The sequence below is a fragment of the Coregonus clupeaformis genome, chromosome 29 (assembly GCF_020615455.1).
Source record: "Coregonus clupeaformis isolate EN_2021a chromosome 29, ASM2061545v1, whole genome shotgun sequence".
Classification (NCBI taxonomy): domain Eukaryota; kingdom Metazoa; phylum Chordata; class Actinopteri; order Salmoniformes; family Salmonidae; genus Coregonus; species Coregonus clupeaformis.
In genome coordinates this window covers 29,425,351-29,449,356 of record NC_059220.1, presented here as the reverse complement: position 1 = coordinate 29,449,356, position 24,006 = coordinate 29,425,351, and the positions used below count along the sequence as shown (strand labels likewise).

Genomic DNA, 24,006 nt, shown 5'->3' with positions numbered 1-24,006 from the left:
CCAAATACTTCTCTCTTCTCTTCTCCCCTCTTCTCTCCTCAGTCACAATGGCTGCCTTTCTTCATGTGCCAGTGTTCCTCGGCAGGGCAGGAATGGTGCAAGGGTTTCAAAAATGCCACAACATATAAAAGAATGCCACTCAATGTCTATTTCACATAGGCATTGATGTGGGGATGTCTCCACTCATACAAATCTGTCATCTGCACAGACCAAAGTAATCTCCCATATAGATAACACACTGAAACATGCATCTACATTAAGATGGCATGTAAATGTCAATTTATGATGACATCCTTTCGATTTGATCATCCCTCTCTCTCTCACTTTCTCTCAGAGCCACTCTCTCTAGTGGAGCAGTGTGACATTCCTGGGTCTGGCAACGTTTTGTGTCTGCCAGTGAATCTGTCTGCATTTTGGGTATACAGTGGGGGAAAAAAGTATTTAGTCAGCCACCAATTGTGCAAGTTCTCCCACTTAAAAATATGAGATTTTCATCATAGGTACACGTCAACTATGACAGACAAATTGCGGGAAAAAAATCCAGAAAATCACATTGTAGTATTTTTAATGAATTTATTTGCAAATTATGGTGGAAAATAAGTATTTGGTCACCTACAAACAAGCAAGATTTCTGGCTCTCACAGACCTGTAACTTTTTCTTTAAGAGGCTCCTCTGTCCTCCACTCGATACCTGTATTAATGGCACCTGTTTGAACTTGTTATCAGTATAAATGACACCTGTCCACAACCTCAAACAGTCACACTCCAAACTCCACTATGGCCAAGACCAAAGAGCTGTCAAAGGACACCAGAAACAAAATTGTAGACCTGCACCAGGCTGGGAAGACTGAATCTGCAATAGGTAAGCAGCTTGGTTTGAAGAAATCAACTGTGGGAGCAATTATTAGGAAATGGAAGACATACAAGACCACTGATAATCTCCCTCGATCTGGGGCTCCACGCAAGATCTCACCCCGTGGGGTCAAAATGATCACAAGAACGGTGAGCAAAAATCCCAGAACCACACGGGGGGACCTAGTGAATGACCTGCAGAGAGCTGGGACCAAAGTAACAAAGCCTACCATCAGTAACACACTACGCCGCCAGGGACTCAAATCCTGCAGAGCTAGACATGTCCCCCTGCTTAAGCCAGTACATGTCCAGGCCCGTCTGAAGTTTGCTAGAGTGCATTTGGATGATCCAGAAGAGGATTGGGAGAATGTCATATGGTCAGATGAAACCAAAATATAACTTTTTGGTAAAAACTCAACTCGTCGTGTTTGGAGGACAAAGAATGCTGAGTTGCATCCAAAGAACACCATACCTACTGTGAAGCATGGGGGTGGAAACATCATGCTTTGGGGCTGTTTTTCTGCAAAGGGACCAGGACGACTGATCCGTGTAAAGGAAAGAATGAATGGGGCCATGTATCGTGAGATTTTGAGTGAAAACCTCCTTCCATCAGCAAGGGCATTGAAGATTAAACGTGGCTGGGTCTTTCAGCATGACAATGATCCCAAACACACCGCCCGGGCAACGAAGGAGTGGCTTCGTAAGAAGCATTTCAAGGTCCTGGAGTGGCCTAGCCAGTCTCCAGATCTCAACCCCATAGAAAATCTTTGGAGGGAGTTGAAAGTCCGTGTTGCCCAGCGACAGCCCCAAAACATCACTGCTCTAGAGGAGATCTGCATGGAGGAATGGGCCAAAATACCAGCAACAGTGTGTGAAAACCTTGTGAAGACTTACAGAAAACGTTTGACCTGTGTCATTGCCAACAAAGGGTATATAACAAAGTATTGAGAAACTTTTGTTATTGACCAAATACTTATTTTCCACCATAATTTGCAAATAAATTCATAAAAAATCCTACAATGTGATTTTCTGGATTTTTTTTCCTCATTTTGTCTGTCATAGTTGACGTGTACCTATGATGAAAATTACTGGCCTCTCTCATCTTTTTAAGTGGGAGAACTTGCACAATTGGTGGCTGACTAAATACTTTTTTTCCCCACTGTACATGTGAAATAATGTAATTTAATATCTCTCAGTTGTATTGTGCAATTTTGAAACACGTGTTTTTTATTATTATTTGGTAAACAAATTGTTTTAAGCTGAGATACAAAGAGACACATTGTTCTGCCTTGAGAGTTTCGAGTTTCATTCGCAAGGAGCGCATGATGCACAGTCAGTGAGAGATCAACAAGCTTATTAATTAACTGTGGTGTGTGTGTGTGTGTGTGTGTGTGTGTGTGTGTGTGTGTGTGTGTGTGTGTGTGTGTGTGTGTGTGTGTGTGTGTGTGTGTGTGTGTGTGTGTGTGTGTGTGTGTGTGTGTGTGCGTGCGTGCGTGCGTGCGTGCGTGAGAGTGTGAGAGAGAGAGAGAGAGAGAGAGAGAGTTATCAGAATGTTCAATTACTGTAGGTAGAAGACTCCATTCTATGGAAATTACATACTGTAACAGTAACACACACATATTATAATAAATCCTCTTGGATAAGAGGATGTCTTGAATCATGTCCAAATTAGAATGGACATTTTTATTTATTTTATTTTTGAATGTCTGTTCATGATGACGATTCATTATTTCCTCCCCGCAAAAAAAAAAGATGCTTACGATGCTTGTACATTTTCTTAAAAGTACTGTGTCAGGGTAATATATATATTTTAAATTCTGAAGTTTCTGTTCCTTGAATGTGGTCATAGCTGGCCAGTGGCCAGTGCACAGGCTCATTGCCACCACTGTACTGTCTTTAAATAGTCAAAGGCATGGCTACATCCGTGTAGCTCAGGTGGTAGAGCATGGCGTTTGCAACGCCAGGGTTGTGGGTTCGATTCCCACGGGGGGCCAGTATGAAAAATGTATGCGCTCGCTAACTGTAAATTGCTCTGGATAAGAGCGTCTTGCAAAATGACTCAAATGTAAATGTGATTTCTGACGTCAGAGCATGTGAGGTTCCTGGTTTGACGCCGTCCACGTATCAGTGCCAGGAAGTTAGCGCACGTGGCCGGTAGATTTTCCACATGAACCTGGTGACGGTACAAAAATAAAAGTCCTCTCTGATAAATAGAAATAGACAGTATTTCTGAAAGTACAATTATAACATCTTAAGTCTCTAAGAAAATCAAGCTCTACTGCATGAATTATATCTGCTTAAAAAGTCAGGAAAAAGCACACCATTTTCATTGATTACGCAAAACATGTAATTTGAACGAACCACGCATACGCTACCGGATGCAGTATCTGATTGTTCTGACTTTACGCATGCTCCACGTCTCTGAACAGGAAGCAATAAATAAGTCCAAACAACTACACTGGACAAGGGAGACCTATTTCAGGTGATATCTTCATTTTTTCTTGGCAGTAATTTACACACTCTGTACTATATTCTTCGGGCGTCAACTTTCCCGCGATGACAATTCCGTTGGTGTAAAATACGTTGAAGTAAGTATTTTCATTCATGTATGATCTTCTGGGTGAGTGACATTGGTAACATTCATCCAGTGGTGACATCTTAGCTGCAATAACTCAATCAGAAGAGTTTAGTGTGAATGTCTAGCTAACTTGACCATATCATTAATGTTCATGTTTACTGCCGCTATAAGCTGTATAATGGACTTAAGAATCTAGTTTCTGATGATTTACAGGCAGGATTGTCAAGCATAACATAGCAGTTCAATGGCATTTTAGAATTGAATATGCTGCTGATGTGTCTTGAAAAAAAGGTTATGCCAGGGTTCAGTCATATTCCGGTGATGTCATGGAGTTAATTGCAACTGCAGTATAATGTGATTTGCGGCAGAGACACTCTCTCTCTTTACTGCACCTACAGTGCCTTCAGAAAGTATTCAAATGTATTGAAAATGAAATAGAGAAATAACTCATTTACATAAGTATTCAAACCTCTGAGTCAATAATTTGTAGAAGCACCTTTGGCGGCGATTACAGCTGTGAGTCTTTTTGGGTACGTTTCTAAGAGCTTTGCACACCTGGATTCTACAATATTTGCCCATTATACTTAAAAAAATTATTCAAGCCGATTTAAGTCATAACTGTAACTAGGCCACTCAAGATCATTCAATGTCGTCTTGGTAAGCAACTCCAGTGTAGATTTGGCCTTGTGTTTTAGGTTATTCTTCTGCTGAAATGTGAATTTGTCTCCCAGTGTCTGTTGGAAAGCAGACTGAACCAGGTTTTCCTATAGGATTTTGCCTGTGCTTATAGCTGTATTCAGTTTATTTTTGTCCTACAAAACTCCCTAGTCCTTGCCGATGAAAAGCATACCCATAACATGATGCAGCCACCACCATGCTTGAAAATATGAAGAGTGGTACTCAGTGTTGTGTTAGATTTGTCCCAAACATAATGCTTTGTATTCAGGAAAAAAAGTTTATTTGTTTGCCACATGTTTTTAGTAGTATTACTTAAGTGCCTTGTCGCAAACAGGATGCATGTTTTGGAAAATTTTTATTCTGTACAGACTTCCTTCTTTTCACTCTGTCATTTAGGTTAGTATTGTGGAGTAACAACAATATTGTTGCTCCATCCTCAGTTTTCTCATATCCCAACCATTCAACTCTGTAACTGTTTTAAAATCAACATTGGCCTCATGGTGAAATCCCTGAGCAGTTTCCTTCCTCTCCGGCAATTGAGTTAGAAAGGATGCCTGTATCTTTGTAGTGACTGAGTGTATTGATACATCATCCAAAGTGTAATTAATAACTTCACCATGCTCAAAGAGATATTCATTGTCTGCTTTATTTTTTATTTTTTACACATTACCAATCGGTGCCCTTCTTTGCGAGACATTGAAAAACCTCCCTGGTCTTTGTGGTTGAATCCGTGCTTGAAATTCACTAATCAATTGAGGGACCTTATAGATAATTGTATGTGTGGGGTACAGAGATGGGGTAGTTATTCAAAAATCATGTTAACCACTATTATTCAACACGGAATGAGTCCATGCAACTTATGCGATTTGTTACATTTTTACTCCTGAACTTATTTAGGCTTGCCATAACAAAGGGGTTGAATACTTATTGACTTGACATTTCAGCTTTTCATATTTTATTAATGTAGAAAATGTTCTACCAACAGAATTCCACTTTGACATTATGAGGTATTGTGTGTAGATCAGTGACACAAAATCTAAATGTAAAACATTTTAAATTCAGGCTGTAACACAACAAAATGTGGAAAAGGTACTTTCTGAAGGCACTGTATGTTACCTTTTCATCCTCTGTATCCTGGTCGTACAGGTACACTAAGTGGTGACGTGGGACTGTGGGTGGTGTGGGGCACTGTTATTGAATAGTTGAACCACATACCTCTTGCCATTTATTTTCTTGCTTTACGAGCACTCCAGGTTTTATGGGTCGTTCTCTCTAAAGCAAAAGGTAACCTGGGCTGTCCTGAAATACTATGACAGTCTCATTAAAATGAATAGCCAGGCATTGATCTAAGTTAGATCTGAGGCAGAGCACATCTCTAGTATGTTGCTATGTGCACTAATGATTGTAGTGTGTTGCTGGTGTGTGATGTATTTTGTCTTTGTAAGGCAGGCGGTCACGATGGCACAGAAGGTCCTAGTGACAGGGGGAGGAGGCTACATTGGCAGCCACTGTGTGGTGGAACTGATTGAGGCAGGATTCTGCCCTGTGGTCATAGATAACTTCAGCAATGCTGTCCAAGGTAAGTGTCCTTAGTTTGCCCAGTGTGGCTTTGCGAGTAGGCTAATACGGCATATGACACCCTATCTGTTTGACAGTAACTGTTTGTTTTCTGTGTGATGCTGATAACAGTTACAGTAAAGGTGTGTTTGTGTATGTGCAAGCATGTGTGTTAATCATTGTTCCACATCCTTTTGTTTTGTGGAGGAGAAAGGGATGTCCCTGAGAGCCTGCGGAGAATAGAAAAGATCCTGGACACCAGCATTGAGTTCTATGAGCTGGACCTGCTAGACTGCACAGGCCTGGATAAGCTCTTCAAACAGGTTGCAAACTACACACATCCCTGCTGAACAGTGTTCATATGCATAGGCTTTAACTAGGCCCCAGAGTTTTCCCTCTTCAGGTCACGAGTCAGGGACAACTCCTGGCCCTATTAGTATTTTTGCTTAAGACCTTTGTCTATGTTAGGTTTTTACCTGTTTGTCTCTGTCTTAATGTCTTAACAGCATTCATTCAGTGCTGTAATGCACTTTGCTGGTCTGAAAGCAGTGGGTGAGTCAGTTGAGCAGCCATTGAGGTACTATCGGGTCAACCTCACCGCAACCATGAACTTGCTTGAGGTAAGCGAGAACACCTCAATCTTAGCTTGCCTTGCATTATTTGAAGTGACCTATTATGGAATGGCATTCACTGCTGCTTGCCTAGAACTGATACCTAAGTGCATGAGTGCTTGTGGGTTGATTTGATAACTTTGTAGCACTGTACTTGTCTTTTACTTTTGACCAGCTACTAGTGTTGCTTGCAATAATCTCAACCCACTTCCTGATGTTAGTCTGTATGCCTAAGCGTGTGTGTGCTTTAGATTGCTGTCTCAAGGGCTGCTGTCTGTCCGTGTGTGTCGTGTGTGTGTGCATCTGCATGTCTCCCAGGTGATGCAGACTCATGGCGTGCGCAATCTGGTCTTCAGCAGCTCAGCCACGGTGTATGGAGACCCCCAGCGGCTTCCCATAGACGAACAGCACCCTGTTGGGGGGTGCACCAACCCTTACGGCAAGACTAAGTTCTTCATAGAGGAGATGATTATGGACCAGTGTAAGGCAGAAAAGGTACTGTACCTACCTACCCCAGGTTCTCTATTCAACATTACACACCCTGACCATTTGTCACATACGCCCCATGCATTATAGATGTCCTGAATAACAGTGTGTATAACAATTTGTACAACGATAATAATGCCCATACCACTGTATGTATTCACAGGACTGGAACGCGGTGCTGCTGCGCTATTTTAACCCCATCGGGGCGCACTCCTCTGGGCTCATCGGAGAAGACCCTCAGGGCATTCCCAACAACCTGCTGCCCTATGTCGCCCAGGTAACCACAAACAATGTTTATCCACCTTGAATGACGTGATATACCACTTTGAGTTATTCCTTTTCTAATCTCTGTTCTTTTCACCGGGATGTAGTATTGTAATTGACTTAACTTTAGGTGCTGTGGCTCTCTTCTCTAACCCAGGTGGCCATTGGGAGAAGAAAACACCTCAATGTGTTTGGGAACGACTACGACACTATTGATGGAACAGGTAATGATGACTGACTTTATGCTTAAACAAAAGAGGGTTGATTGACATTGATTGAAAACAGCACTGAATAGAATTCAATCAATCATAACCGTCTGATGGTAAATGTCAGATCATAATTTTTTACTGAAATGCATCCAATTGTGAATAATCCTTCTCCTCTTTCTCTCTTTAGGAGTGCGAGATTACATCCATGTTGTGGATTTGGCCAAAGGACACATAGCTGCCCTCAAGAAACTGAAAGACAATTGTGGGTGCAAGGTACAGTATACCGGCTGCCTGAATTACCTGAACACACTATTACCTGAGTGATCTTTCCTGTCTTTCCTCATTCATTCGCAATTTCTCTTGTTTCATCCGTTTTAATATAGAAATGTGACATTTCCCCGCTCTCTCACTCTCTAGGTGTATAATTTAGGAACAGGAACCGGTTACTCTGTGCTCCAGATGGTAAAGGCTATGGAGAAGGCCTCAGGGAAGGAAGTGAGTGACCTGACCCTCTTTTAAAAACTTCAGAGCCTTCATCCATCAGTATTCCTAGATGACCTTATTACCTCCTAATTACAGGGAATGGAATCCTTTTTAGATCTACATGTGTATTAAGGGGCTACTTCATGCAATACCTGTGACGGCTAATTTCAGACCAAACCATTTCACGTGAGGGTGGTTGTACTGTAATGATTGTCTTTGCCACAGATCATGTACCTGATCGCCCCCCGGCGAGGAGGAGATGTAGCATCCTGCTATGCTGACCCCCTTCTGGCTGAGAAAGAGCTGGGCTGGAAAGCTGACTTCGACCTGGAGAGAATGTGTAAGTACACCTTTATTGAACTACTACCCCTTACTTTCACTGTTACTCTGAGTCTGTACATCATTTGTCAACACAACACGACAGCTCCAGGTCTCAGTACAATGCACAATCTTGATTACATAGAGCAAATGTTTATTCTCATAATGTCATGCCTCTGGTTGTCTCCAAAGGTGAGGACCTGTGGCGTTGGCAGTCTAAAAACCCCACCGGATTCACCAATAACAGCCCATCAACAATATGATGTCACTCAATGCTCATCTCATCTTCTTCACTTCCTCCTAAGTTACCGGGCCAAAGCAAATCATAAAGTTCCTAATTTTTCTATCACATTCACACATGAAGAGACCTCAAGACAAAATGAGTGATTTATATTTCATAGTGATTTAATATTATGTTGTTGATTCCATACAGCTACTTTCACTAAGGCTGTTCTCTAATGCTTAGGTGACAAATACCATGTCTTATTGCTGTCTTATTATTTGTATGTATTGTCATAGACATTTTCTCTAATTATATAATAGTTGAGTGTATAGCCATACAAATGGGGAAATAAATACATTTTCTAAACAAAGAAAATTTATTGTATTATTGTGTTTTGATTTCATTGGTCACATCAATCATTTTTCATCGACCCTGGTAAGAGATGCTGTGGTGTATGTGGTGCTTGATTGAATGGATTGTTTGAGTATGGGGGCGAATAGAGCATATCGGGCAGCGGGCGAACCAGGTCACCTTTTGAATATCATACCTTTGTTGTGGTAGAGCATTGGCAGAGACCGGGGAGTGTAAGCAGGCTATAGTGTATGGGGAGTGATTCAGGCCAAAATTAAGTCTAGGCAACAGTACCACCAAGTGCCTCTCGTCTACTATTGGACATCTGGCTGTCATGAGGTGATACCAACGCCTTACTAACGTCTGTGTGACGCCTGCGTGTTAATAAAAATCATAAGGTGCATAGTTTATATCAATTAAATAATAATAATATGCCATTTAGCAGACGCTTTTATCCAAAGCGACTTACAGTCATGTGTGCATACATTTGTCCCTACCTCAATCAAGTACAAATGTAAAATGGTTAAGGTAAGGGTTAAGTTTAGTGTTCGGTAAGAGTTATGGTTATAGTCAGGGGCGCAACTGTCACGGGACGGGAGGACATGACCCCCACACACTCTGAAATTGCATTTTTGTCCCCCCCCCCAGTTTTATCATTGCACTGTGATACAAAAAGAGGTCCATTTGAGGATGCTACAGTCACCCCTGGTGGAGGTTATTGGAACTGCTATTTAAGTCTGCACAGAGGTTGACGGTGCTATGTTGCATGTTATCTTGAATATCAGGCAGCAGTTTGTTGAGTACAGGTTGAACTTGTTGAGTATACTCTTTGAAACAGAGGTTCCAACAGGGTTCTTTGGCTGTCACCAAAGGAGAACCCTTTTTGGTTCCAGGTAGAATAATTTTTGGTTCCAGTAAGAACCCTTTTGGGTTTCATGTAGAACCCTCTGTGGAATGGAACCCAAAAGGGTTCTACCTAGGCACCAAAGGGGCTCTACCTGGAACCAAAAAGGGTTCTACAAAGGGTTATCCTATGGGGACAGCGGAAGAATCCTTTTAGGTTCTAGATAGCACCTTTTTTTCCTAAGAGTGTAGGCCTATATTGCATTGGTGGTTCCATGTTTTTTTGCAAACAGAAGACAAAGAAATTGACAAAACAATGAAAAAATTGACAACATTCGTCAATGTTATAAAATAAAACAAAACTTGTTGATCAAGTGTAGCATTTTGAATTCCATTAACATAAATTACCGTAAATCAACAATGTAGATTATAAAATACGGGAATTAACGGTGAACATTTACGGATCGGTTCTGTTTAAGCTAAGGTTATGCATAAAAATGCAACTGCACTGAAATGAATAGCCTGATTCAATGCAATTCTCCTGAGAGATAAGCTGTTTGCTCTATGAATAGACCAATATCGCTTCTATACTGATTCTATCTTTTTGGTATTTTGCTATAGGCATAGCCTACCACTAATATTCTAAATTGCGGAGCATTTAAAACGACCATATTTTTCGTGGGATAATGACACTTGCTTTACATTTAAAAGTGAATGTTTTCATAAGCCTATAGGCCTACCAAGAACCCATGTTGAGGCTGAGCAAGACCTTCAATAGGCTAGTAGAATATGCAGAAATAATCGTGGAGTTAATCATTGTTATAGCCTAGATTGTTTTATATAATCTGGACCATTGTTTTTTCGAAGGCTAAGCAAGCAAGGGGTAGCCTATGCTTTTTGCCCGTCTCTATAACAAGGGTTAGGCCTATATCCTCACATACCCAGTCAATTCAAGCCCTGCTTTTAACCATAAGACATCTCCACAGAAATTGATAGCCTAAGGATTGCATGGTGACAGTGATTGTGTCTGTTAAACAGGTAAATTTGTGGTAAACTGGGAACTCTGGGGAGAAAAACAAGATCAAATCATGACAGTGATTTTCAGGTCGGAAAGTCGGAGAAAGATGCCAGAATTTCCGAATAGAAATTCCGAGTTGGATGACCATTCAAAATAATTTGTTTATTTTTAGTTCCCAGTTGTCTTGAACGCACTGAAGTCGGAATTCAGAGATTGCCGAATTCCGAGTTCCCAGTTGTTTTGAACGCTGCGCTAGAGACCTAGGTAACATATTCTATCTGAATAGGGCTCCCTCCAACAAATAAGCTCTCTTGTTCATATTGATTTGAGAAATAGGCATACCTACACAGTAATGGTGGCTGGCTGCAAATCAACTAGCCATATTTTATATAGAGGGGATATGCATATTTTAGCTAAATTGACAAATTCAATTAATTAGATTACTCTGGCAATGGATAATATATGAAAAAAATAATGTAGACGTTTGTAAGGGGATCAGAAGTGTCTGGTGTGAGAGAGGCAGATTGAAGTGCCCGGAGTCAGAGTAGTGCAGAAGGTGTCATATGCTGAAGCAGTGAAAAAAGTAGGAGGATGGGGTCAAGGGTGAGGGATCCTAGTGAGGAGTAGATTGGTGCCAGCACAGAGCCAACGAGTGATATATGCTTCACTTCAGTAAGGTTGGCTTCTTAGCGTTCATAACAATGGTTATCAACTGTCCTGCAGAAATGGAATGTACTGTAAATCACAGAAAATAGATGTTCTGGTGCCAGCTGCAGTGAAGTATTTGGGTATGCGAGATTTGACTTCAGAAGAGTTACAGGGTGTGTTGAGTGTCCGATCCTCCCAGGCCGTTGGCATGGTGCAGGAGAAGATCGGGTCAAAGTTGTGGAATGGGGTAGTGGGTAGTGTAGGTGGCAGCTGCAGGGAGGTACCTGAGTGTACAACATTTTACTGCAGAAGAGTTATAAGATATTTTCAGACTTTGATTTTTGTATTTTTTCCCCCCTTCCTTTTTATTTTTGTATCACAAATGTAATGTGATTGAACACACGGTACTGCATAGTAGGTGGCGGCATGCACTAACAAAATGTGCGAACGCCATGATACCTGTCACGATTCTCTAAAGCAGAACCCAGAAGCAGACCAGGACAAGGTGAGTAGAACGAAGGTGAGTATTTATTTACAGACTCAAATGTGGAAGCAGAATAATCCAGGAGACGGAGCGGGCAGCGGAGGTAAATTGGTAGGAGTGAATAGGCAGATCCAATGGTGTCACAGAAGCCACCGACGACCAGGCAGGGGTGGGGTGAATGTTCTGGGAGAATGACTGTAGACAGAGTAAACGGAGGTGAGTACACGGCAAGCAAAAAGTACAGAACAATGTTGGTGTTTAAATTATATGGAGAGGGAGTACAAACCAACGACGCTGGACAGAGTGGAATTGGGTTAAGCAAAAGGCAGTTTATTAAAACAGAGATATCTTGTCCTGCTAATTAACATGCATGGAATCCTGCTAATTAACATGCATGGACCTAATCATATGGCTCTCTATGGAGTCAGCTGAGAAGGGTGTTTAAACAGAGTTTACAGCATTACTTTATACAATGTAACATAAAGGGAGGGATTCTTCTCCTAGTCCCTCGATTGGTTCCAGAGGCGTGGGAGGCGGATCTGCTCTGTCCAGAGCAGATGCCCCATTGGTGCACGGCAGAGTCCTCTGCCCTTGGCACCCGACCAGTAGACAGGGGAGTGGAGTGTGAGTGTGCGTGCACAGTGAAATGTCTGTGTGTGTCAAGGGAACTCGTGAGAAGAAGGAACTGGTGATTGGGGCCTGTGGCGTGGGTGTTGTCCTGTTATTGCACTCCTGTAAGATTAGGCCATCTGGTGACAAGATATGGTGTTCTCCTCTGTCCTTTGTTCTTGCACAGGAACAGCATTTATTGAAAACAAGCTCCTAACACAAATGGGTCTTGCACAACCTCTTGCACAACATATTAGTCAGATCAATCTATAACATTTTATATTTACTACGACAACAACAAAACTAACTCTAGTAAACTTGAGGCTGATACGCTGACACAACATACTGTTCATGGCTAACGATCCGGCAGGGAATGGATGTCAGGTCAGAGCTTATGAAGTGGAGAGGTGATGATCAGGACCAGGTGTGCAGATAGCTGATGAGATGCAGGTGCGGGTAAACGAGAGATCTCCCGCCTAGCCTCGTCGCCCGGCAACCAGACAGGGTGCGTTCAGGAACCTCAGGAAACAGACTCCAAGACAGAAAACAGGCAACTCAGGCAAAAACAGACTCAGGAAGCGGGATTCATGACAATACCAAAGAAGAGAAGGACGATCACCTGGGAAAGTTCCAAAAGCTTGAGCGGGAAACGACGGCTGAGAAGCTGTCCGCGTTTAGTGAATTAGGATAGATAAACAACGATTATTCAATATAGCTAAATCAATAGATTTGAACAAAGCTTTAACAAAACGGGGAGGAAATCCAGTGGAGGTGGTTGAGCCCGTACATTGACTTTGCACCGGTACCCCCCTGTATATAGCCTCCCTACTGTTATTTTATTTTACTGCTGCTCTTTAGTTATTTGCTTTACTTTGCATTGTTGGTTAAGGGCTTGTAAGTAAGCATTTCACTGTAATGTCTACACCTGTTGTATTCGGTGCATGTGGCAATTTTTTTGGGATTTGATTTGATTTGAGCGACACAGGGCTGTGACTGGAACAGAGATGGATGGAAAGGTAGGGGGGTTAGGAGTTGAGGACAGGATGGAGTGTAGTGGTGGAGGTATAGTAAGAGTAAAGGTTAAGAAGAAGAGGAAGCCTGAGGAGCCTTTGCAGAGGAGAGTAGTAATGAGGGAAGTTTGGGTCGCAGTTGTTAGGCCTACTGCTGCTAGGTAGCTCTCTCTCTGCTCTCTCCCTCCCCTCTGTCTGTCCTTGATTGCAGGAGTGAAGTCTGGTGTGCGGGAGTCAGGGTTCCAGCTGCAGCTCATTCACCATAATCACCTCAGCCTTTAAGACCCGGTCAAACTTTCCACTCATCGTCAGATCATAGTCAAGACGACCATGTTAGTCTCGCTGCCGACTCAACCTGTTTATTTTTGCTCTTTGTGTTTTGGCCTGTTCTATTTACTTTATCTCTTGTGCCACAGATATTTGGAACCTGACTCCTGCCTCCGCTTCACTCCCTGCCACCACCATCCTGCTCTCCACTACCGGACCTCTCTTTTGGACTCACCCACGGACACTAGGACATTACGGTACCACACCTGCCCTGACCTGGATCTGTTACCCTCCCTGTAACCTGGACTTGCTCTTCCCCTATTATTGGAAACCTGGACTATTGAACATTTTAAATAAACCTGTTAAACCTTCTCTGGCTTAGTGTACTTGTCTGCATTTGGGTTCTAATACTGGTAAATCATAACAGTATGATCTGACCATCATGAACCCAGCAGACAGTAGCTTGGATACCACCCCAGAGTGCACTCAAATTTGGACTGCCATAGCCAATCAGGGCATTTTACTTGGCCAACATGATACCCTGTTTAAGACGATTGCTGAGGACAGTCAGGTGCTGCTTAATCAGGTTCAATTACTCACCAATCAAGTGTCTGCCCTTACTACCCCCTTCAGCCCAGATCAGAGAGCCTTTTGTTCCTGCTCCAGAGCGCTATGACGGGAACATGGGAACCTGTGGCGATTTTTGACTCAATGCTCGTTAGTGTTTGAACAACAGCCCCTCACCTACGCCTCAGAAAGAGCCCGTATTGCCTACCTTATCAACTCTACTAGCGGTTCCGCTCGTGCCTGGGGATCCGCGGTCTGGGAGAGTCAGTCGGACATTTGCAACGCTACGTTGCCTTCACCACTGAGATGAGGAAGGTTTTTGACCACCCCGTACGAGGCAAGGAGGCTGCGAAACGGTTGTTTTCTCTTCCGGCAGGGGGGCTCGCAGTGTGGCGGAGAGAAGTGGAGTTTCGGACTTTAGCAGCAGTGAGTGGTTGGAATGACGAGGCATTACAAGGGGAGTGTTCATCAATGCTTTGTCTGAGACTTTAAAAGATGAATTGGTGTCATATGATGAATCGCCTACGCTGGATAATCTTATTTCACTCACCATCAGGTTGGATAATCGGATTCGGGAGCGCCGCCGGGAGAGGAGTGTTAGTTCCAAGCAACCTGTCTGTCATCAACAAACTCCTCCCGCATCTTCCCTACGGAGAAAGCCGTGTCTTCCCGAGTCGATACGAGGAGCACTGAACCCGAAGCCATGGAGGTGGGTCGTGCACGGTTGTCCTCAGAGGAGCGTGCACGTCGCATTCAGGCTCGGGTCTGCCTGTATTGTGGAGAAGCTGGTCATTTCGTTCCTTCCTGCCCAGTTCGTCCGGGGAAAAGGGCCGGCTCATCATTAATGGGAGAAGTTTTGGTGAGCCGAGCAGCGGATTCTTCCTCTTCTCCCGCATTCTGCTCCAGGCATCCCTCCAGTGGCAGTTCCAGAATCTCTCTGTTAGTGCGCTGATTGACTCTGGTGCAGACGAAAGCTTTTGGATAGAGAGTGGGCTCAACAAATGGATTTGGAGACTGTTCCTATGGACTGTCCGCTGCAGGCTAAGGGTCTGAATGGACAATTGTTGACCCATATTACCCATCAGACTGTTCCTGTTTGTCTTAGAGTGTCGGGAAATCATCAGGAGAACATTCAATTCCATATTATCGACTGCCCACAGACCCCTCTGGTCCTTGGTATCCCCTGGCTCATAAGACACAATCCACACATTGATTGGGTGACAGGTAGAAGTGTTTCATGGAGCACATTTTGTCATGTGAATTGTTTGTGTTCTGCTCTGACTCCTGCCAGTACTGTGCCTCGACCTCCACTGGAGTCCATGGATCTTTCTAATGTTCCTGACGTGTATCATGACCTGGCATCCGTTTTCTGCAAACACAGAGCTACTTCTCTTCCTCCTCACCGGCCTTACGACTGTGCCATTGACCTCCAGCCAGGAGCCCCGCTCCCCAGCAGTCGCCTGTACAATCTCTCCCGGCCGGAGACGGAGGCTATGGAGAACTACATTCGGGACTCCTTGGCGGCAGGTATTATGCGTCCTTCCTCGTCACCTGTAGGAGCGGGATTCTTTTTTGTTGCTAAGAAGGATAAGACCCTCAGACCCTGTATTGATTACCGTGGACTTAACAACATCACCATTAAGAACAAGTATTCTCTGCCTTTGATTAATTCTGCTTTTCCCCTCCTTCATGGTGCTACCATCTTTACGAAACTGGATCTACGAAATGCGTATCACCTGGTGCGCATTCGTAAAGGTGATGAATGGAAGACTGCCTTCAACACACCCTTGGGACATTTTGAGTATCTGGTTATGCCTTTTGGGTTGTCTAATGCCCCTGCTGTTTTTCAGGCACTAGTCAATGATGTCCTTCGGGACATGTTGAATCGGTTTGTTTTTGTCTATCTGGATGATATCTTGATTTTCTCAGAGTCCTCCCAGGAACATGAACTGCATGTGCGCCAGGTGTTGCAAAGGTTGTTGGAGAACAAATGTTTGTGAAGATGGAGAAATGTGAATTTCATGTGTCTGAGACCTCTTTTTAGGTTACATCATCGCTCAGGGGAGTTGCGGATGGACCCAGCTAAGATCTCTGCTGTCACGGACTGGCCAGCCCCCTCTACCCGCAAACAACTTCAACGATTTCTGGGGTTTGCGAACTTCTATAGGAGGTTCATCAAGGACTACAGCCGCATTGCGGCGCCACTCACCGCTCTCACCTCCATCTCACGACCGTTCGCTTGGAATGAAGGGGCCGAATCAGCGTTCGAAGAACTGAAACATCGCTTCGCCTCGGCTCCCATTCTGATGCAGCCGGACCCCGACCGCCAGTTTGTCGTGGAGGTGGATGCATCCGACACTGGGGTAGGTGCGGTGTTGTCACAGCGTTCTCCTGAAGATAACAAACTGCATCCCTGTGCTTTTCTCTCAAGGAAACTTTCTCAGGCAGAGAGGAATTATGATGTTGGCAATCGTGAACTGCTTGCCGTTAAGCTGGCTCTCGAGGAGTGGCGACATTGGTTGGAGGGGGCGGAACAACCCTTCATCGTTTGGACGGATCATAAGAATCTGGCTTACCTCCAGTCAGCGAAGCAGCTCAACCCCCGTCAAGCCAGGTGGGCACTATTTTTGGGAGATTCAATTTTTTCTCTGTCTTACCGTCCTGGGTCACGTAACGTCAAGCCTGACGCCCTGTCTCGTGTTCATTCGGCTGTTGATACTGGTAGTAACCCTGAACCCATTTTGCCTCCTACCTGCAGTATTGCGGTGCGTCACATGTGACATCGAGGGGATTGTTAGACAGGCTCAACATCATCAAGCTGACCCTGGGAGGGTCCTCCTAACCGGATGTTTGTCCCTGAGTCTGCTCGCTCCCAGGTACTTCAGTGGGCTCACTCGTCTCCCCTTACCTGTCACCCTGGAGTTTCGCGGACCCTTGACTTTGTGCGACGGAAGTTCTGGTGGGCCACGATGGAGGCGGACACTCGAGCCTTCATTGCTGCTTGTGCGGTATGTGCACGAAGTAAGAACTCCACCCAGGCCAGCGCTGGTCATCTCGACCTCTACCTATACCCAGCCGGCCCTGGTCGCATATCGCTATGGATTTTGTCACTGGACTTCCCCCTCGTCTGGAAAGACTGTAATTCTTACGGTGATTGATCGTTTTTTCTAAGTTCGCTCATTTTTTGGCCCTACCTAAACTGCCCACTGCCAGAGACGGCTGATATTTTGGTTGAACATGTGTTCCGCTCTCATGGTCTACCCACGGATATTGTCTCTGACAGGGGTCCCCAGTTTGTCTCCCAGGTGTGGAAAGCTTTCTGTAAAGCTTTGGGCATTACATCCAGCCTGTCCTCTGGATATCACCCCCAGACCAACGGGCAAGCCGAGAGAGCGAACCAGGAGATGGAGACCGCTCTTCGCTGTGTCACAGGGTCTAACCCTGGGTCATGGAGCTCCATGCTCCCCTGGGTGGAATATGCTCATAACACCTTGACTAACGCTTCCTCTGGTTTGTCTCCTTTTCTGTGTGCTCTGGGTTATCAACCTCCCTGTTCCCTTCTCAAGAGAGGGAACTGGCGGTACCCTCGGTGCAGTCCCACATGCGCCGCTGCTTCAAGGTCTGGAGGAAGGCCAGGGTAGCTCTGTCCCGAGCTTCGGCGTACATGCAGAGGCAAGCCAACCGTCACCGGTCCCAGGCTCCCGGTTACTCTCCTGGTCAAGAGGTATGGCTGAAGTCACGGGACCTTCCATTGAAGGTGGAGTCTAAGAAGATGGCGCCTCGTTTTATAGGACCGTTCAAGATACTGTCTATTGTTAACCCCTCTGCGCGGTTAAGCTACAGCTTCCTGCCTCCCTACGGGTTCATTCCACCTTTCATGTTTCCCAGATTAAGCCTGTGTCGGTTAGCCCTCTGTGCCCGCCCTCTCGTCCCCCTCCTCCACCCAGGATCGTGGGTGGGGGTCCGGTCTACACTGTCCGGCGACTTCTGGATGTTCGCCGCCGGGGTCGTGGTTTCCAACTGTGGGGGCGCCCATGGTGTAGTGAATGGGGGTTGTGCCGTGATGAAAAGACAGCTGGAAGTGCAGCAGGTCAGGAGTGAGCGTAACATCTCGTATGCAGAAGCAGTGAAGGTAGTTCACGCAGAAACAATCGGGACACCTAGAAGAGCAGGTATTCCAGGGCAGTTTGAGATGCAGGTTGGGCGTGATGGAGGGAGAAGAATGGGGGAGAACACAAGATACATGAGGAAGGTTGTTACATTTGTGACAGCAGCAATCAATTGCACAGAATAATTACAATGGAGGACTAAGAAGATAAAGGTCATAGTGGAGCAGGCAGTGAGGTATCTTGGGATCACAGGACTGACATGGGAAAACGTACAGGATGACCTCAATAAGATTGAGAATCAGTCCAGCCAGGAATCATGTATTGGTGAATTTGCATTATGGTGTTAATCCTTCAATGGAATACCAGAAGTTTGATGGCTAATGGGCAAGAGTTCAAACAGTTTCTTGAGGAGTTACCAGCCAAACCTGATGTGATATGTCTCCAGGAGACATGGCTAAAACCTACTCTAGATGATGTATTACAAGGTTATGTTGCAGTCCATATAGAGTAGCAGGGGGAGGAGGAGGGTGTGCTACCTTTATAAAGCAGGGGATCCCATATAGGTGTGTGGGAGTGGGAGTGGAACAGGAGTATGTAGTGGTAAAGGTGTGGTTGGGAGGGGGGAATATGGTAATATTGAACTTTTACAACCCGTGTAAGAGACTGGAGTTGCTGGCCTTTGGGAATGTAGAAGGTCAAGATAGGAGACGGGTAATGTGGTGTGGGGATTTTAATGCTCATAGTACGCTCTGGGGAGGGTTATGGACTGATGTAAATTGACAAGTGTTGGAGGAACTACTGGATGAGAAAGGGCTTGTGAGTCTTAATGATGGCCAGGGAACCAAGATTGATCCAGTAACTGTAAATTAATCTGCTCTGGATCTTACTTAATCTCAAGTTCAATGGCAGGCAGATGTAGTTGTAGTAGGCCTCCTGTAGCTCAGTTGGTAGAGCATGTCGCTTGCAACGCAAGGGTTGTGGGTTCGATTCCCACGGGGGACCAGTATGAAAAATGTATGCACTCACTAACTGTAAGTCGCTCTGGATAAGAGTGTCTGCTAAATGACTAAAATGTTAAATGTTTTGGAGTAATCTACAGTGGGTAGTGATCACTATCCTATCATGTGTACTATAGGATTGAGGGAGGAAGAATCAATAGTAAATGGATTGAGGAGATGGATATTTGGGAAAGCGGAGTGGGGTCAGTTTCAGGAGTTGAGTGAATAGGAGCTGTCTCAGGTAGATCTTAATTCAGATATAGAAACAGTCAATGATGGAATAAGAGGAGCAATAGCAGGGGCTGCAAGGCAGGTGATTCCAATGGGTACAGGGGGGAGAAAGAGTAACGCAATTCCCTGGTGGATTGAAGAGTGTAGAGAAGCAGTGAAGTGTAGGAACAGGACTTTCAGAATGTTGAAAAGGTCCCATAATTACCATTTACATTACATTTACGTCATTTAGCAGACGCTCTTATCCAGAGCGACTTACAAATAGGTGCATTCACCTTATAGCCAGTGGGATAACCACTTTACAATCATTTTTTTTTTTTTATTTTTTTTTTGGGGGGTTGGGGTAAAGGGGGGGGTAGAAGGATTACTTTATCCTATCCCAGGTATTCCTTAAAGAGGTGGGGTTTCAAATGTCTCCGGAAGGTGGTGAGTGACTCAGCTGTCCTGGCGTCGTGAGGGAGCTTGTTCCACCATTGGGGTGCCAGAGCAGCGAACAGTTTTGACTGGGCTGAGCGGGAACTATGCTTCCGCAGAGGTAGGGGAGCCATCAGGCCAGAGGTGGATGAACGCAATGCCCTCGTTTGGGTGTAGGGACTGATCAGAGCCTGAAGGTACGGAGGTGCCGTTCCCCTCACAGCTCCGTAGGCAAACACCATTGGTCTTGTAGCAGATGCGAGCTTCAACTGGAAGCCAGTGGAGTGTGCGGAGGAGCGGGGTGACGTGAGAGAACTTGGGAAGGTTGAACACCAGACGGGCTGCGGCATTCTGGATGAGTTGTAAGGGTTTAATGGCACAGGCAGGGAGCCCAGCCAACAGCGAGTTGCAGTAATCCAGACGGGAGATGACAAGTGCCTGGATTAGGACCTGTGCCGAATTACCAGCAGCTGATTCAGTATAAACAAGCACAAGCAGTAGTAAGGAGGATCATTAGGACAGCTAAGAGGGAGTATGTGTGTATGTATGTGTGTGTGTGTGTATATATATATATATACAGTGGGGAAAAACAGTATTTAGTCAGCCACCAATTGTGCAAGTTCTCCCACTTAAAAAGATGAGAGAGGCCTGTAATTTTCATCATAGGTACACGTCAACTATGACAGACAAATTGAGAAAAAGAAATCCAGAAAATCACATTGTAGGATTTTTAATGAATTTATTTGCACATTATGGTGGAAAATAAGTATTTGGTCACCTGCAAACAAGCAAGATTTCTGGCTCTCACAGACCTGTAACTTCTTCTTTAAGAGGCTCCTCTGTCCTCCACTCGTTACCTGTATTAATGGCAACTGTTTGAACTTGTTATCAGTATAAAAGACACCTGTCCACAACCTCAAACAGTCACACTCCAAACTCCACTATGGCCAAGACCAAAGAGCTGTCAAAGGACACCAGAAACAAAATTGTAGACCTGCACCAGGCTGGGAAGACTGAATCTGCAATAGGTAAGCAGCTTGGTTTGAAGAAATCAACTGTGGGAGCAATTATTAGGAAATGGAAGACATACAAGACCACTGATAATCTCCCCTCGATCTGGGGCTCCACGCAAGATCTCACCCCGTGGGGTCAAAATGATCACAAGAACGGTGAGCAAAAATCCCAGAACCACACAGGGGGACCTAGTGAATGACCTGCAGAGAGCTGGGACCAAAGTAACAAAGCCTACCATCAGTAACAAACTACGTCGCCAGGGACTCAAATCCTGCAGTGCCAGACGTGTCCCCCTGCTTAAGCCAGTACATGTCCAGGCCCGTCTGAAGTTTGCTAGAGTGCATTTGGATGATCCAGAAGAGGATTGGGAGAATGTCATATGGTCAGATGAAACCAAAATATAACTTTTTGGTAAAAACTCAACTCGTCGTGTTTGGAGGACAAAGAATGCTGAGTTGCATCCAAAGAACACCATACCTACTGTGAAGCATGGGGGTGGAAACATCATTATTTGGGGCTGTTTTCCTGCAAAGGGACCAGGACGACTGATCCGTGTAAAGGAAAGAATGAATGGGGCCATGTATCGTGAGATTTTGAGTGAAAACCTCCTTCCATCAGCAAGGGCATTGAAGATGAAACGTGGCTGGGTCTTTCAGCATGACAATGATCCCAAACACACCACCCCTGCAACGAAGGAGTGGCTTCGTAAGAAGCATTTCAAGGACCTGGAGTGGCCTAGCCAGTCTCCAGATCTCATCCCCATAGAAAATATTTGGAGGGAGTTGAAAGTCTGTGTTGCCCAGCGACAGCCCCAAAACATCACTGCTCTAGAGGAGATCAGCATGGAGGAATGGGCCAAAATACCAGCAACAGTGTGTGAAAACCTTGTGAAGACTTACAGAAAACGTTTGACCTGTGTCATTTCCAACAAAGGGTATATAACAAAGTATTGAGAAACTTTTGTTATTGACCAAATACTTATTTTCCACCATAATTTGCAAATAAATTCATAAAAAATCCTACAATGTGATTTTCTGGATTTTTTTTCTTCTCATTTTGTCTGTATGATGAAAATTACAGGCCTCTCTCATCTTTTTAAGTGGGAGAACTTGCACAATTGGTGGCTGACTAAATACTTTTTTCCCCCACTGTATATATATATATATATATATATATGTGAAATATACAGTGCCTTGCAAAAGTATTCATCCCCCTTGGCATTTTTCCTATTTTGTTGCATTACAACCTGTAATTTAAATGGATTTTATTTGGATTTCATGTAATGGACATACACAAAATAGTCCAAATTGGTGAAGTGAAATGAAAATAATAACTTGTTTAAAAAAAAAAAAAACGGAAAAGTGGTGCGTGCATATGTATTCACCCCCTTTGCTATGAAGCCCCTAAATAAGATATGGTGCAAACAATTACCTTCAGAAGTCACATAATTAGTTAAATAAAGTCCACCTGTGTGCAATCTGTGTCACATGATCTGTCACATGATCTCAGTATATATATACACCTGTTCTGAAAGGCCCCAGAGTCAGCAACACCACAAAGCAAGCAGCACCATGAAGACCAAGGAGCTCTCCAAACAGGTCAGGGACAAAGTTGTGGGGAGGTACAGATCAGGGTTGGGTTATAAAATAATATCAGAAACTTTGAACATCCCACGGAGCACCATTAAATCCATTATTAAAAAATTGAAGAATATGGCACCACAACAAACCTGCCAAGAGAGGGCCACCCACCAAAACTCACGGACCAGACAAGGAGGGCATTAATCAGAGAGGCAACAAAGAGACTAAAGGTAACCCTGAAGGAGCTGCAAATCTCCACAGCGCAGATTGGAGTATCTGTCCATAGGACCACTTTAAGCCGTACACTCCACAGAGCTGGGCTTTACGGAAGAGTGGCAAGAAAAAAGGCATTGCTTACAGAAAACAATAAGCAAACACGTTTGGTGTTCGCCAAAAGGCATGTGGGAGACTCCCCAAACATATGGAAGAAGGTACTCTGGTCAGATGAGACTAAAATATAGCATTTTGGCCATCAAGGAAAACGCTATGTCTGGCGCAAACCCAACACCTCTCATCACCCCGAGAACACCATCCCCACAGTGAACCATGGTGGTGGCAGCATCATGCTGTGGGAATGTTTTTCATCGGCAGGGACTGGGAAACTGTTCAGAATTGAAGGAATGATGGATGGCGCTAAATACAGGGAAATTCTTGAGGGAAACCTGTTTCAGTCTTCCAGAGATTTGAGACTGGGATGGAGGTTCACCTTCCAGCAGGACAATGATCCAAAGCATACTGCTAAAGCAACACTCGAGTGGTTTAAGGGGAAACATTTTAATGTCTTGGAATGGCCTAGTCAAAGCCCAGACCTCAATCCAATTGAGAATCTGTACACCAGCGGAACCCATCCAACTTGAAGGAGCTGCACGCTCAAGTTCATTTTTTTGTCTTAATTCTTTGTTTCACAAAAAAAAATATTTTGCATCTTCAAAGTGGTAGGCATGTTGTGTAAATCAAATGATACAAACCCCCCAAAAATCCATTAATTCCAGGTTGTAAGGCAACAAAATATGAAAAATGCCAAGGGGGGTGAATACTTTTGCAAGCCACTGTATGGGGGATTGGAAGTGATGCAGACAATTACATTGATGGAAGTTACAATCTATCCGCAATATTAAAGCTGATCTACCCCCTAAGAAAAAAAAAAAAAAGAGGGAGTATTGGCACCGGTTCTGTGGAAACATAGGCAGGACCACTCCTGTGGGAGAGGTATGGGGGATGATTAAGAGGATAAGTGGGGTCAGAAGAGATTGGGATCTCCCTGTGCTGAAAGTGGGGAGATTGTTGCAGTGAGAGATATGGAGAAGGCAGAGATGTTAGCCCAGGCATTTGTGAAGGTGCACAGCTCAAATAATCTGACAGAAGAGGGGCAGCGTGGGAGAGAGAGGGTCAGAGGAGAACATCCTGGGGTCCTGGATCAGAGAGAGATGGTGGGGGATACATTGAATGGCCCTTTTATGTTGGCTGAGATGAAGAGAGCATTAGCTAAAGCTGGGGTAACATCTCCTGGGAAGGATGAGATGTGTTACATCATGATGGCTCATCTCAGTGACACTGCAATGGGGAAAGGATTGGGCCATTACAATAAGGTGTGGCAGGAAGGG

The 24,006-nt window shown here is 44.5% G+C and overlaps 1 protein-coding gene across 2 annotated transcripts; it reads left to right on the top strand.

Annotated features, from left to right (window-relative positions):
• The first annotated feature begins 3,270 nt into the window (after positions 1-3,270).
• LOC121544391 (UDP-glucose 4-epimerase-like) lies at positions 3,271-8,392 on the top strand. 2 transcript variants are annotated; one of them, XM_041854333.2, is made up of 11 exons: positions 3,271-3,440; positions 5,554-5,687; positions 5,876-5,988; positions 6,172-6,285; positions 6,595-6,771; positions 6,926-7,039; positions 7,184-7,250; positions 7,423-7,508; positions 7,653-7,730; positions 7,944-8,058; positions 8,229-8,392. In XM_041854333.2, exons 2-11 carry the CDS (start codon positions 5,567-5,569, stop codon positions 8,297-8,299), a joined length of 1,056 nt encoding a protein of 351 aa, XP_041710267.2. In that variant the 5' UTR covers positions 3,271-3,440; positions 5,554-5,566; the 3' UTR covers positions 8,300-8,392. The 2 variants fall into 2 exon arrangements, with proteins under 2 accessions (XP_041710267.2, XP_041710266.2); XM_041854332.2 differs by having other exon boundaries at positions 5,873-5,988.
• The last annotated feature ends 15,614 nt before the right edge of the window (positions 8,393-24,006 follow it).